This window comes from Alligator sinensis, unplaced genomic scaffold (genome assembly GCF_000455745.1).
Source record: "Alligator sinensis unplaced genomic scaffold, ASM45574v1 scaffold161_1, whole genome shotgun sequence".
NCBI lineage: Eukaryota > Metazoa > Chordata > Crocodylia > Alligatoridae > Alligator > Alligator sinensis.
Window position 1 is genome coordinate 2517321 of NW_005841974.1, and position 13734 is coordinate 2531054.

The 13734-nt window shown below is 50.5% G+C and overlaps 1 protein-coding gene across 1 annotated transcript in view; it reads left to right on the forward strand.

Annotated features, from left to right (window-relative positions):
* Positions 1 to 12180: 12180 nt before the first annotated feature.
* LOC102370064 (alanyl-tRNA editing protein Aarsd1) overlaps positions 12181 to 13734 on the forward strand; it is a 16157-nt gene continuing 14603 nt past the window's right edge. Inside the window, exon 1 of the mRNA XM_025200737.1 lies at positions 12181 to 12279. Coding sequence (XP_025056522.1) covers positions 12181 to 12279 — 99 coding nt within the window. The remainder of the gene's footprint in view (positions 12280 to 13734) is intronic.

Consider the following 13734-nt stretch of genomic DNA (forward strand, 5'->3'; position numbering starts at 1 on the left):
TGAAGGGAGAGCCCCTTCCGACCCCCTCTCCACGCGGGACCGAACACTCCCACCCTCCCCTCCACCTCCCGCGGGACCCGCCCCCCTCTTTTCCATACCGGCCCCGCCTAGTGTCCCCGCCCCACAACTCTATTGGTTAGCGCGCCTGCCACTCGGTGCTCTCTCCCAATCCGCTTCCCAGTCCTTTTCGGGGGCGGGCTGCGGGGTGCCCCAGCCCGTCCCTGGCGCCGAGGGGGAGGAGTCGAGGTCGGGGGCGGGGCGGGGCCGTGCCTGGGGCTGGCGACACCCATGGTTTGCTGAAGTCGGTGTCTTTATTCTGTGTCTTTATTATCATGATGATCTTTCCTTGTCTGAGCTAGGGGTTCTGTTTTGTTGGCCATTTCATGCTTTCTTTTTGGGTTTCATGCCTACTTTCTTAACGCTTTCCTTCTGCTCAATGCTGGAAGCAAACTATAGACGTGAGTTTGTAAAGCGGGACCCTGGACAGAGAGCACCGTGTTCCAGCTGCTGGTTGCACTAACGATCTGGTCACATCCATTGTAGAGATCTGTTTCACAGTTGGTGCAGATTGGCAGGCCTTAGTCTTTCCTTAGTTCCACATTTTTCAAAAGGGGGCAACACCTCTCTCCTTGCCACGTGTCTTGTCTATTTAGACTGGTAAGCCCTTCACCTCAAGAACTGTGTCTCCCTACACCCATCTCCAGCACCTCACCTAAATTGAGTGCCATATCAGGAGAGGTCACTAGGATCGAATGCAAGGCATGTAGTAAGATGAATGAGAGGTCAAAGCAATAAGAGTGCAAATACAAGACCATTTGCGCACTCAAGGTCGATCACCAGCTGCCTTGCAGCCAGTACTCACAGCTTTATAACAGACCCGAGTCTGAAAGAAGGAAGAGGAAGAGACTGCAATTATCCCATGCTTAGCAGCACCAGCAAGATGTGGAGCATATGTTCAAAACAACCAAATGAAAGCCATCTCATGGAATACTGAAATGTGGAGGACTTTCCTGCTTTCAGAATTTTGCATCACACACTAACAGTTAAGCAAGCTCAAATGGTTAGATATCACCAGCATCCAAATTCTGATGACTTCATAGTTGCCCTGTCTCAGGATCTGAAATTCTGTGGTATCATGATTGCTTCCTCCCAAGTTACCCATCACCTTCACATCCTCCACCAGATCTTCCCTATTGGTCAGGACAAGATCCAAGATAGATGATCTAGTTGTAATCTCAACTTGCTGGAACAGAAAGTTATCCTCCACATAAATTAGGAACTAGTTTTACATTTTAGATGAGTTGCAATACTAAAGTTTTGACTTCTTAGAGTTATCAGGGGCCCTTTTGCACTGCATTGAAAAGGGAGGGAGGGTTTCTCTATAGCCCTACTTGGACTTCCTGTTCACCTGAAGCTCCAACCATCATTGGCTCAGCTTTCATTTTGCTGAAGACACTTTTTGGCATTAGGTCTAACCCCTTGCAGCCACAGCTACCAAAGGAGCCCAGGTCCCAATGTCTGGGAGTATTAAGCAAAGCACCAAGAGAAGGTCTGCAGTTTTCTGATATGTGTATCATGCAGAGTACAGGCTACATGGGAGCCAAAGAAAAGAGCGGCATGGGTATGGAATGAACAAATGCCAAATTCATGCTGTTTAAACCTTCAGTATTGACCTTTGGCATCTTTCCATGTAAACAGATCTAGACAGAGATAAGCAGCTGCCAATATTTACATAGGTTACATTTTTTCTGCTTATGCCTCAGGCGAGAAGTTCCTATCAAGATTGGCTTTCTTATTGTAGTTTCTTATATAAGTCCCTTGACTTGCACTTACTTTCAGGAAGGTTTATGATTACCTTTTGAAATCAGGCCTTACAGAGGTGGTTAGCTATGTTAGCCTGAAGTCATGCAGAAGGTAGGGCAGGATGGCAGCACGTTAGAGCACTGGTTCAGAGAGGCAGCTTTTGTGGTCTACTACCTATAACAGGGGTCAGCAACCCTCGGCGCATGCCCCAGAGCATGGCACATGAGGCTATTTTGCTCGCCATGCCACAGCCGGCCCGGGCTCTGGGAAGGGCTGCTGGCCATGGAACCTGGGCTGCTTGCAGCAGGTGGCCAGGAGGCTGCAAGCCCTGCTGCAAGCAGCCTGGGCTCCATGGCAGGCAACAGCTGCCCAGAGCCTGGGCCAGCTGTGGCAAGCAGCCAGGAGACTGCAAACAGCCGCACCAGGCTCCGGAGCCCTAGCTGGACTCTGTGGCAACAACAGCTGCACACGTGCCTCCAGGTGGACAGCGTGGGAGGGGCCAGGGTTGTACTGCCCCTGGCCCTTTCCCAGCTGTGCCTTCCGATGTGTGCCTTGACGGAGCCCAGTGTAGCTTGTTGCAGCCTTTCAGCAGGTTTCAGGCAAATTGCAAACAGCTGCACCAGGGTCTGGAGCACCAGCACCAGCCCTGTGGCAGCAGCAGGTGCATGCGCACCTCAGGCTGCATGGCAGGCAAAGGGCCTGGGGCAGCACATCCCCAGCCCCTGCCCTGCTGTCTGCCTGGAGGCGCACATGTGCCCACTGCCAGTAGGGTTGTGCAAAATGGCTGCTTCGTTTCAGTTTTGACTGTTTCGGAGTACAGTGATTCATTTTGGTGTTTCAGATTGCTGTTCCGTTTGCTTCTCCGCAACTCTTCGGTTGATCCAGCCGGCTCCCAGGCCACTCCCCTCTGCCCCCACACTCCCAGTCGGCACCATGCTCATTCTCCCGTGCCCGGTTTCTTTCCCCATCCCCATCTGGGGCTCTCTCCCCCTCCTTCTTCCTCCGGGGTTTTTCTAGCTTCATGGAGCAACTGCTCCGGAAGCATGGCTCTCCCTTTTCCTTTATTGGTTCCTGCCAGTGCTCAGTTCTTACGGTCACAAACTCTCTCTCTTTAGCACACATCCAAAAGCGCTAACACTGAGTGGTGCCCTGCAGCACTCTTGAAAGGATCTCAAGCCACCCCAGTATGCCACAGGACTCTGGTTGAGAATCACTGGTTTAGAGTCAAGTTTCTAATTGCCCCTGGTTTGGTTTGAAAGAACAGGCTTCATAATTTCTTGCCCTCCCACTGTACTCTGTAGGTTTCAAGTATTTTATAAACAGTAACTAAAAGATAAAAAATGGAACTTACAGAATCAAGCCATCAAAACTAAAAAATACACCAGGTGGAGAGTAGAGCACAGAGCCTCCCTCTGTCATCTGTGATGCATTAAAGGAAACTTCCACCTAATCATTTTGGTTTTGGTAGCAGGTTGCTGGGTATCAGTGATAAATCACCTTCTATTTACTTCTGCATTTGAAATCAGGAGGGTGACAGGAGTATGCAAGACAAATACAGCTCCCATGGCCCATGAGTCACTGTGCTTCCTTCGTAGGTAGAATTAATCAGGACTCCAGGTTAAAGGACTAAAATGGGACTCAAGGAAAGAGTTTTCATTTTAAAGTTCAGCTTCATTAAGACTCAGATCACAGCCAGCTGTCTTTTGGAAATGGCAATGGGAGATTTTGCTGTAAGAGTTTTTCTTGAGCAAAGCTTTATGGAAGCAGCAAACCTGCTCCCCTTGGTAATTTTAATTTATATGGTAATGGATGAAGATGTCCCAGTGGGAGCAGATGTCACAGATGATGAAGGAAAAAAACATCATTTAGACCTGCAGGTTCACCAGCTTGCATATTGTTCTCAGACTTATTGTGGAAATACTGTGAGAAAGTAAATGTCCCAGCCAGGAGGAGAATGAATATGAATTGGTGCATGATCTGTTTATGAATGATCACCATAGCACCCTTTAAATACAAATGTATACACCTCTGCAACAGAGGAGGTCCATGAGATAAGGAATCAGGCACAGAACTGAAGTGATTTGCTTAAGACTGAACAGCCAGACAGTGAGCAGCCAGAAACAGAACCATGGCCAATATTCTCAGCTTGGACACCCATACCTAGGGGTCTCATTTTCCAAGGTGCTAAGCACCCCCAGCTTCCAAAGACTCAGTAGGAGTTGGGGTCTTTATCTCTCTCTGAAAGTCCAACCAGCTGCCTAGACAACTAAATTTAGTAATCCAATCTAAGTCTGAAGCACTCCAGAAATCAGCTGGAGTCATGAATTCCTGTCTCCTGCCCTAGCCACAAGGCCATGTTGACTTTACAAAAATGCATAGTGGAACAATGAAACCACACCAGGTTATGACCCAAAGCACACTATCTAAGAGAGGGGTCAGAACCATCCGTCACACAGAACACAGGCTGACTTCCCCCCCTCCAGGGAAAACTGGCACTATGCTCAATCAGTAGTTAGCAGGCATCCTAGTGGTTCCCCTGTGGTTCTTGGTTCATATGCTACATATGTAGAAAGACTTAGCATTGCTGTGGTTTCCATCAGGGCCAATTTCCATATATAAGGTGGAACAGGTAGTTGGGTTAAGACAGTGTAATGCAGAGGCAGAAAATAACAGCAACAGTGTATCTGGGTGATGCTAAGCTAGCAGGGAGGGGACTGTGGCTGCTCTGTCCTGGCAGCAGAAGCTCTGGGGCCACATCTGCCTCCCCTCCTAGGCATCAGGGCCCAGATCCTCACTGGTGTTTAGGTACCAAAGTCCTGTTTAAATCAAGGAGAGTGAGGCATCTACAAACCTTGGAGGATCTGGACCAGAGTTGCTACCTCACTTGAGCAAATCACTAGTCAATTTGTCCAGTGTCCAACCTCTGAGAACAGTAAACACACAAAGCTCTAGCAGAAGCCAGCATTCGAGGAGACTAATGTGAGTTAGATTCTGTGTCGTTACCTATGCTATTGTTAATCACTATGGATATCCTGTGCTACAGTTGCTCAGTCACTTGTGCCTCAGTTGTCTCTCTGAGGTGAGCAAACAAGCAGATCCCTATTCCCTAGACTCTAAAACAAGAAGAAAAAGGGGCATACAGAAGCAGTACAATCATATAAGTAGTCTCCTCTCCTTCCAAGGCATTTGTTTTTCCACTCTATCAACTGTATGTATCCCAGTCACGGCCATGGTCAGGAGATCATTATGTGAAGGCTTTTAGATCCTTTAGGGTTCTCTTATATGAGTCAAACAACCAAAAGCAGGGATTAAGTCTGATTAGTGCAGAGGACTCCACCTTGCCTCAAGTTACACTTCTGCTGTCTCCATCTGCTGAACTTGTGTCAGCATGTTTTCTTTTGTGTGTGCTGTACTGCAGATGCTTGGCAGGGCCCTACAATGACTCTGTAATGTCTCGAGTCACTTTGTGTAAAACAAATTATTGTCCTGTAGCTTTGGGCCATGGTTCTTTGTTATCAAAGTAATTGATGGCTCAGAAATTACTTGTATTTGCCCATGTATTTGTAGACAATATGAATCTGGGACAGCCAATAATTCTGGACCAACTACTGTTACCTAGATTACAGGTAACCTTGCAGGTTGGCTACTGATAAAAGAGGCAGAAATAGATCTATACCCTGACCTTTTATTTGCTTGCACTTCAGAACACAAAAAAATTCCCCATTTATCCCGAAGTCTATCTGGCCACCTGTGACAGCACAACATGGATTTTCACCTGTACTGGATAGGGAGACTCAAGAGGTAGGAGGAATGTGTCATGCAGATTAGTGGCAGGTCTTCTTGGTTTTGCTGAGTTCTCCCAGTTTCCCTCTAGCCTATACCCTGTATTTATAGATGGCTTATTTAAAATATTCTCTGATTGGTTTTATTTATATTTATTTGTTTCACTGAAACCTTTGGGACTGGACTGTACCAGATCTCTTGTGGACTTGGAAGGTGTCAATTAGTAGAGATGTATATCCTTGGGAAAGGAAAAGGGAGGCTTTCTTATTTCCTTTCCTTCCCCATTGTGGAATGCTGTTCAACACTGTCCTGTTTCTTCTTTACCTTAGTTTATGATCTTCTCTGGCAAGACTGTTTTGTTTTTACAACTTATCTAAGTTTCATAGTTTCATAGTTTCAGGGTCGGAAGGGACCTAATAGATCTTCTAGCCCGACCCCCCGCCAGGGCGGGAGAACAACCCAAAAACACAAACAAAACCACTCACCCTAAAAACAAAAACGGGACTCAAATGAGTCCAGCCAGGTAAGTATCCAGCCTCTTCTTAAAGATCCCCAGGGTAGGGGCCAGCACCACCTCCCTTGGAAGTTGGTTCCAGCTCCTAGCCGCCCTAACTGTGAAGTAGTTTTTTCGGATGTCCAATCTGTACCTCCTCTCCATCAACTTGTGCCCATTATTCCTTGTTATGCCAGCAGGGGCTAGGGGAAACAGCGTCTCCCCCAAACCCTTCTGGTTCCCCCTAGTGAGTTTATAGACGGTCACCAGGTCCCCCCTCAGCCTTCTCTTGTGGAGGCTGAATAGGTTCAAGTCCCGCAGTCTCTCACTGTAGGGTCTGCCCTGTTGTCCCCGGATCATGCGGGTGGCCCTCCTCTGGACCCTCTCCATGTTGTCCACATCCCTCCTGAAATGGGGCGCACAGAACTGGACACAATACTCCAGCTGCGGCCTGACCAGCGTCGCATAGAGGGGGAGGATCACCTCCCTGGCTCTACTCGAGATGCACCTGTGGATGCACGACAAGGTCCGGTTAGCCCTGCCAACCATGACCTCGCATTGTCGGCCCATGTTCATCTTGGAGTCAATAATGACACCAAGATCCCTTTCCGCCTCCGTGCTCTCAAGTAGGGAGCTCCCCATCGTATAAGTGTGCTGCTGGTTCCTACTACCCAAGTGCAGCACCCTGCACTTGTCCGTATTGAAACGCATCCTGTTCCTGTCTGCCCACCCCTGTAACCTATCCAGATCCTTCTGCAATCTCTCTCTCCCTGCTAGCGTGCTCACCTCCCCCCAAATTTTGGTGTCATCAGCGAATTTAAACAGGTTGCTCTCCACCCCAACATCAAGATCGCTGATGAAGAAATTGAACAGCGCAGGCCCCAGGACCGAGCCCTGGGGGACTCCACTACCCACCTCCCCCCAAGTCGAATATGATCCATCCACCACCACCCTCTGAGTGCGACCCTTCAGCCAATCTGCAATCCATCTGACCGTGTAGGCATCTATGCCACAGTCGCCTAGTTTATTAATTAGGATGGGGTGAGAGACGGTGTCAAAGGCCTTGCTGAAGTCCAGAAAGACTACATCCACCGCGACACCTGCATCCATGGCCTTTGTGACCTGATCATAAAAGGCAATCAGGTTGGTCTGACATGATCTCCCCCTAATAAATCCATGCTGATTGCCCCTGAGCATCATCTCGGATGCCGGCCCATCACAAATGTGCTCCTTGATGATCTTCTCAAAGAGCTTCCCCAGGATTGAGGTAAGACTGACGGGCCTATAATTGCCCGGGTCCTCCCTTTTCCCTTTTTTGAAGATGGGGACCACATTAGCTACCTTCCAATCGTCTGGCACCTGGCCCAAGCACCACGATCGCTCGTAGAGCCGTGCCAGGGGCCCTGCAATAACCCCAGCCAGCTCCCTCAGCACCCTGGGGTGGAGAGCATCCGGACCCGCTGACTTGAACGCGTCCAGCCCCTCCAGAAGCTCTCTAACCCGGTCCTCCCCAACCTGAGGTCTGAAGGCGATCCCCTCGCGTCCGGCTTCTATCACAGCAGGGAAGTCCCGGTCCCTGCACAAGAAAACGGAGGTGAAGAATTGGTTAAAGAGGTCCGCTTTATCCTCTGACGCAACCACCAGATTGCCCCGCATATCCTGCAGGGGCCCCACATTACCCGGCGCCTTCTTCATCCTCCCAATATATTTGAAAAAGGACTTTTTGTTATCCTTAATCCTGGACGCTAATCCGAGCTCTATCTCCGCCTTGGCCTTCCTAACAGCCCGCCTGCAGGCCCGAGCAGAGGAGGTATACTCCTCTTTGGAGATTACACCCCCCTTCCACCGGGCGTACGCCACCCTTTTGGCAAGCAGGCATTCCCGGACACCCTTGGTGAGCCAGGGGGGCTTTTGGACACTCCTGCCCGCCTTGCTTCTTGTCGGGATGGACACCCCTTGGGCCCCGAGTATCGTTTCCTTAAGGAACGACCACTCCTCTTGGACGCTGAGTTCCTCTGCCCTCAAGGACCCCAGTTCCTCTCCCACTAATCTCCTCATCTCACTGAAGTTGGCCCTCCTGAAGTCTAGGGCCACCACCTTGCTGCGGGCCCTTGACACTCTACGCTGGATGGTGAATTCCAGCACGCGATGATCACTATTGCCCAGGTGGTCAAGAACCTGGAGGCCTCTTACCAGGTCGTCGCCTGCGGCCAGGACCAGGTCCAGCAGAGCATCTCCTCTGGTGGGACTGTGCACCTCCTGAATCAAGTGGAGGTCCTGCAACTCGGCCAAGAACCTCCTGGAGCGGTCCGTCCCGGCTGACTGCTCCTCCCAGCAGATGTCCGGGTAATTAAAATCGCCCATGACAACTACATCCCTTGCTTTTAGTGTCTCTGCAAGCTGGCCTGAAAATTCCCTGTCCAGCTCCTCCTCCTGATTGGGGGGTCTGTAATAGACCCCCACCGTCAAATCCCTCTCGCCTTGCCCCCCCTGGATCTTGACCCAGAGCACTTCAGCTCGCCCTTCCCCTGACCCCATACTGCTGGCAGAGGATGTGTAGTGCTCCTTGACATAAAGTGCCACCCCCCCCCCTTTTCTGCCTTCTCTATCCCGCCTGTACAGCCTATAGCCCCTAATGTTAACTGCCCAGTCATGGGATGAGTCCCACCATGTCTCTGTTAACCCTACGACATCTGGATTTGAACTAGCTATTCTGAGGGCGAGTTCCTCCTGTTTGTTCCCCATGCTACGAGCATTGGTGTACAGGCATTTAAGGCCTTGCAAGACTGTGTGCCCCCCCACCCCCTGATTAGCCAGACCATCAGGACCCCTGTTACTTACCTTTGCACCCCTTGCCCTGATGGCAAGACCCCCATTACTTACCTTTGCACCCCTTGTAAGTATCTTGACAAAAAATATATCTATTATAGCAAAATAGCATCTAATACATTGGGTTACATCAGTCACTACAACTATTTGAAAATAAAGCTATGATATAGTATATTTGGATTATTTAATGTATGGTCTACCTTAAAATGTCTCCTTTCAGGCCTTGTGTTTTGTTTAATTGCACCTTATTACTGGTTTAGTTAAGACATGCTGATGACTTCCTTTACTTGGCCGACCAAGCTAGTTGTCACATCTACAAAGGTTCATGCTGTGGTCACACAGAAACAAACTTTGGGGCCTTCTGCTGAGCCACACTTCTGCAGCTTGGCCTAGGCCCCTTGAAAATGGCTAAGGCTAGCAACAGTCATCAGGGCCCTAAAATGTCTCTGCAATGTCCTGCTTCTCTCTGTGTCAAATAATTATTCTCCTGTAGCTTTGGGCCATAGCTATTTGATACAAAGTAATTGATGGCTCAGAAATCACTTGTGTTTGCCCATTAATTTGTAGACAGTATGGATCTGGGACAGGCAATAATTCTGGACCAACAACTGCTTGTATGCAAGCCTCTCCTTTTAGCAATCAATCAGTCTCTGTTAAAAGCACACTGCATACCTACAGTTAGTGTACGCCCATTGCTTTAAAAAGGTAGATTGCACTCATTACAAATAGAAATGTTTCCACAAGAAAGGAAGCACACAGGGACAAATATGTTCACAAGCACCCTTGCCAGTTTTGCAAAAGGCAAGCAGTTAGTTCTCACAGACAAGCCCTCTGCACTTTCTGTGCACCACCTTAACACAGGGCAGGGAGGTGGCTGCCATGCAGATCTGTCCTGCTGTTCTGGAAAAGATCATGTCAGAGTATGTCCAATACCCGCTGGAACTGGCCTTCTACAGTGTGCAACTCTAGTCATGGTCATTTAGTGTGGTGGGGACATAAGCTTATGTAGCCCACTGGGTTAAGATCTACAGAAACATCTCTTGTTTTCTTGAATGCCTGTTAATACTGCCTGCAGATGGGATGGGGCCTGCAGGTGGGTGGGGAGCAGCATCCAGGAGCGGGATGGGCAGGCGTGGCCATGGCCATGGCTGGGATCAGGATCGGGATCATGGGGCAGTGACAGCATGGGGATGGGTCCCAGGGCAGAGCCACAATCCGCTGCCCACATGCCCCTGCAACGGGTGCTGGCTCCACAGGCAGGGGCCTGCTGGGAGCGGATCGTGGCCCTGCCCCAGGCTCCAGCTATCATGGCCCCGCAATTCCAATCCCAGCCTTGGCCTCGGCTTGGCCTGGCACTTCCCACTCCTGGATGCTGCTCCCTGCCTGCCTGCAGCCCCATCCCATGCGTCTGGCCATGCAGCCTGCCTGCGCAAGGTCCTGCCCAGTCTTCAAGGAGACCCCAGAATCACCACCTGTGACAGCACAGGGCTGGGGCCTGGGGCAGAGATGAGATCTGTATCCTTCATGCCATCAGATCCAGTGGCCATCACAAGGGCATGTGGGGAACAGATTGTGGCTCTGCCCTGGGTCCCAGCCCTATGCTGTCATCATCCAGCAGTCCCAATTCCAGCCCCAGCCCCACCTGCCCGCCCCACTCCCGGATATTTAGGGAGTTTGGGTGAGCTGTTGGGGGGCAGAGGGGTGCTGACAACTCACCCAAACTCCCTAAGTGGCCCTCTGGCACAAATAATTGCCTACCCCTATCCTAGACCATCCCTGATCAATGCTTGTCCAACCTCTTCTTGCACACCTCCAATGATGGAGATTGCACAGCTTCCCTAGGCAGTCTATTCCATTACCTCCCTGCTCTAACCATGAAGAAATGTTTCCCTATATCCAGTCTACTCTGCCCTAACTTCAAGCCAATGATCTGCACTCGCTCTCTGCAGCAATAGGAAACGTTTTTTTCCCTCTTCTTTATGGTGACCCTTCAGATATTTGAAGATTTCTATCGTGTCCTTCCTTCAGATATTTGAAGATTTCTATCACGTTTTTCCTCTTAAGTGCCTTTCCTGCAAGCTGAACATGCCTTTTTTTCCTTCAGTCTTTCCTCATATGTCTTGTCTTCCAAGCCCTTTATCATTTTGGTCGCCTGCCAAAACAGGGAGCCTAAAACTGCCAAGTAAAGAGCAGAGACACTATCAGATCCTGTGTCTGGCACCTAATGCTTCTTTACTTCTCCATGTGTCTCTCTTCCTTCCCACATGCTTTTCCACCTGGGAAAACAGTGAAGTGCAGTGGCTCTGGTGGGTTTTTTGCGTTCACACGCTTGGCTCCCTACCTGGAGACGTTTCCCTTACACTGTAGGGGCGGGCAATTATTTTGGGCAGAGGGCCGCTTACTGAGTTTTGGCAAGCCATCGAGGGCTGCATGACAGGCAGCCAGGGGCAGATAAATATTAATTGTCTACATTTTTAGGGGCCCCGCAGAATGGATTTTGCCCACCCCTGCCTTACAGCGAGCCCAGGCTCCTGGCGGACAAAGCCGGTCTTCTACAGGCCGACTTAACCAGGGCGGGGATCATCCGCGGAGCAGCGTTGCCATCTACTGCCAAAATGCCAGCAGGGGCTGGGAAGCCGCTGCCAGGGAAAGCTGGCGGGGCACTGCCCATCCTTCCGTCCAGCGCCCGCTCCTCCTCCTGACCCCCGCCCTGCTCGCTGGGGCGCCTTCTCCCCCTTGCCCTCCCCCTGTGGTCCAGAACCGCAGGCAAACAACTTCCCTCCGGGGCGCCTGCCCGGCGCTGACTGGCGCTGACAGGTGGGCGGGCGCTGCCCGCTGGGCCCCGGGACCCCCCCTCCCCCAGCCGGGCCTTCGCTCCCTCCCCGGGCGCCCGGAGCCCCAGCCAGCGCCACTGCTGCGCCCCCGCCCGGCTCTTTGCAGCCTCGCGACGGGACCCGCAGAGGCCTGGAAAATGTGCGCGTTGGAAACTCCCGCGAGGGTGGCCATCCTAGAGGACAGTCCGGTTTTCTGCTACTCTGTCCTTTGTTAATACGAAACTCTGCACCTTTATGTGCTCTGTTTTTCTCTTCAAGTAGGGTGGCCATCATAGAGGACGGTCCAGTTGTCCTCTGTCGACACACGACACCCAACGCCTTAGTGTCCTCTGTTTTTTCTCTTGGAAAAATAATCTTAATTTCCAGGTTTGACTTGGGTGTCTGGCAATATAAGCAAACATCCCGTATCATTGGAAAATAGAGACTGCCATTTCTAAAATGGGGTTTCCCTTCCCCCTGAAACATGTCTGCTCCATCCAGAAACACAACTGTACATGTTTTGTGAGCACAAAACTCTCGGAGAGAAAAATAGAGGACGTAAAGGTGTCCGGTTTCATATCGACAGAGGACAGAGTAGCCAACAACCAGAACGCCCCCTATGATGGCCACTCTAGCTCCAGCCTTGCCAGGCGAGCGCGCTGCCGAGCACGGGGCCCTGCCTGCCCACCGGCACACCAAGCCGGAGCAGTCTCTGGCGCAGCCCCAGCAGGACCCATGGGAATGGTCACCGCCCTTTAGCAAGACTCCACTGTGACATGTGCCGACCGCCCTGCAGTCATCTGGCCCTGGCTGTGACCCTAGCCCTGGCTCTGGCCCTGGCCCTGCTGAGGAGGCTCAGGAAACTGCCATGGGAATGTGGGAATTTGCCTACCCAAGCATCAGCTCTGATTATTTACAGCTCTCCTGCCTTCAGGAAACAGCTGGAAAGGTGGAAAGAGAGATGAAGTTGGGTTTTGGTTTGCTGAAGAGGGTACATAGCAAGGGGCCAATCCTGAGTCTGTCCTGGAATATTGCAGAGGTCTCTTTTTGGGGCTGGACTTTGTGATTTAGCAAGGCAGGATAGATTTGCACCTTATAGATTAGCTAAACCAGAGATGCAGAAGCTTGTGTAAGTAACAGCTTGCTTCATCAGATGCTATGACAAAGACAGTCCCTTCATAGCTTCTAGTGAAGTTAGCTGTTGCTTATGAAAGCTCATGCATTTCTGCTGTAGTTAGTCAGAGAGAGGTAATGGATTTGTTCTGAATCAGTACAAAACCCTGCAAATTACACTGCAGCCTGGAGAGGCACTGGTAGAGCTCTCTACCCTTCTGCTTGGTGAGCAAGGTAGCTTTCCAGCTGTGAGTGTTTTCTTCATAATTACCACCCACAGTGGCCTCTGCCTGGGTACCCTAAAACCGTGGTTCTCAACCTTTTTTTGTACCAGGACCCATTTGTAAACATTGATGGCCAATCTTGACCCAGTGCCCCCCACCCCCGCACCCAGCCCCCAGTGTGTGGGGTAGGTGGTGTGTTTGGGGCATGGGAGTCTCAAGCAGCCCCTTGCAGGCTTGAACTCTGCCAGCCCGCAAGGGAAAAGCTGTGGTTTCCCAAGTTTTTTTCCTTTAAAGTAGAATCCATTTTTAAAGTGTGTTGATCCATTTTTAAAGTTTGTTCACAACCCTTTCACATATTCTTGTGGCCCACCTTTGAGTCGCAACCCACAAGTTGAGAAATGCTGCTCTAAAGCACTCTGGTAGGTGTTGCAACTATACTCCAGTGAGCAGTTATGCTTAGTAAGGGCCACTGCAGCCTTGCAGGACAAGCAATGTGATTACTTCACTTCCAGAATCATGGGCCCTGTGCTTCCAAGAGCTGCTTTAGATTATGGACCTAGCAGAAGCTCTAGCCACATCCTTTTACCAGGATAAAACCATATTTTCTGGTTTAATTTCCTGAATCTATGCCTGTTTCCTGCATGCCTGGAACACAGTCTCTTTTCCCATCTCTTTC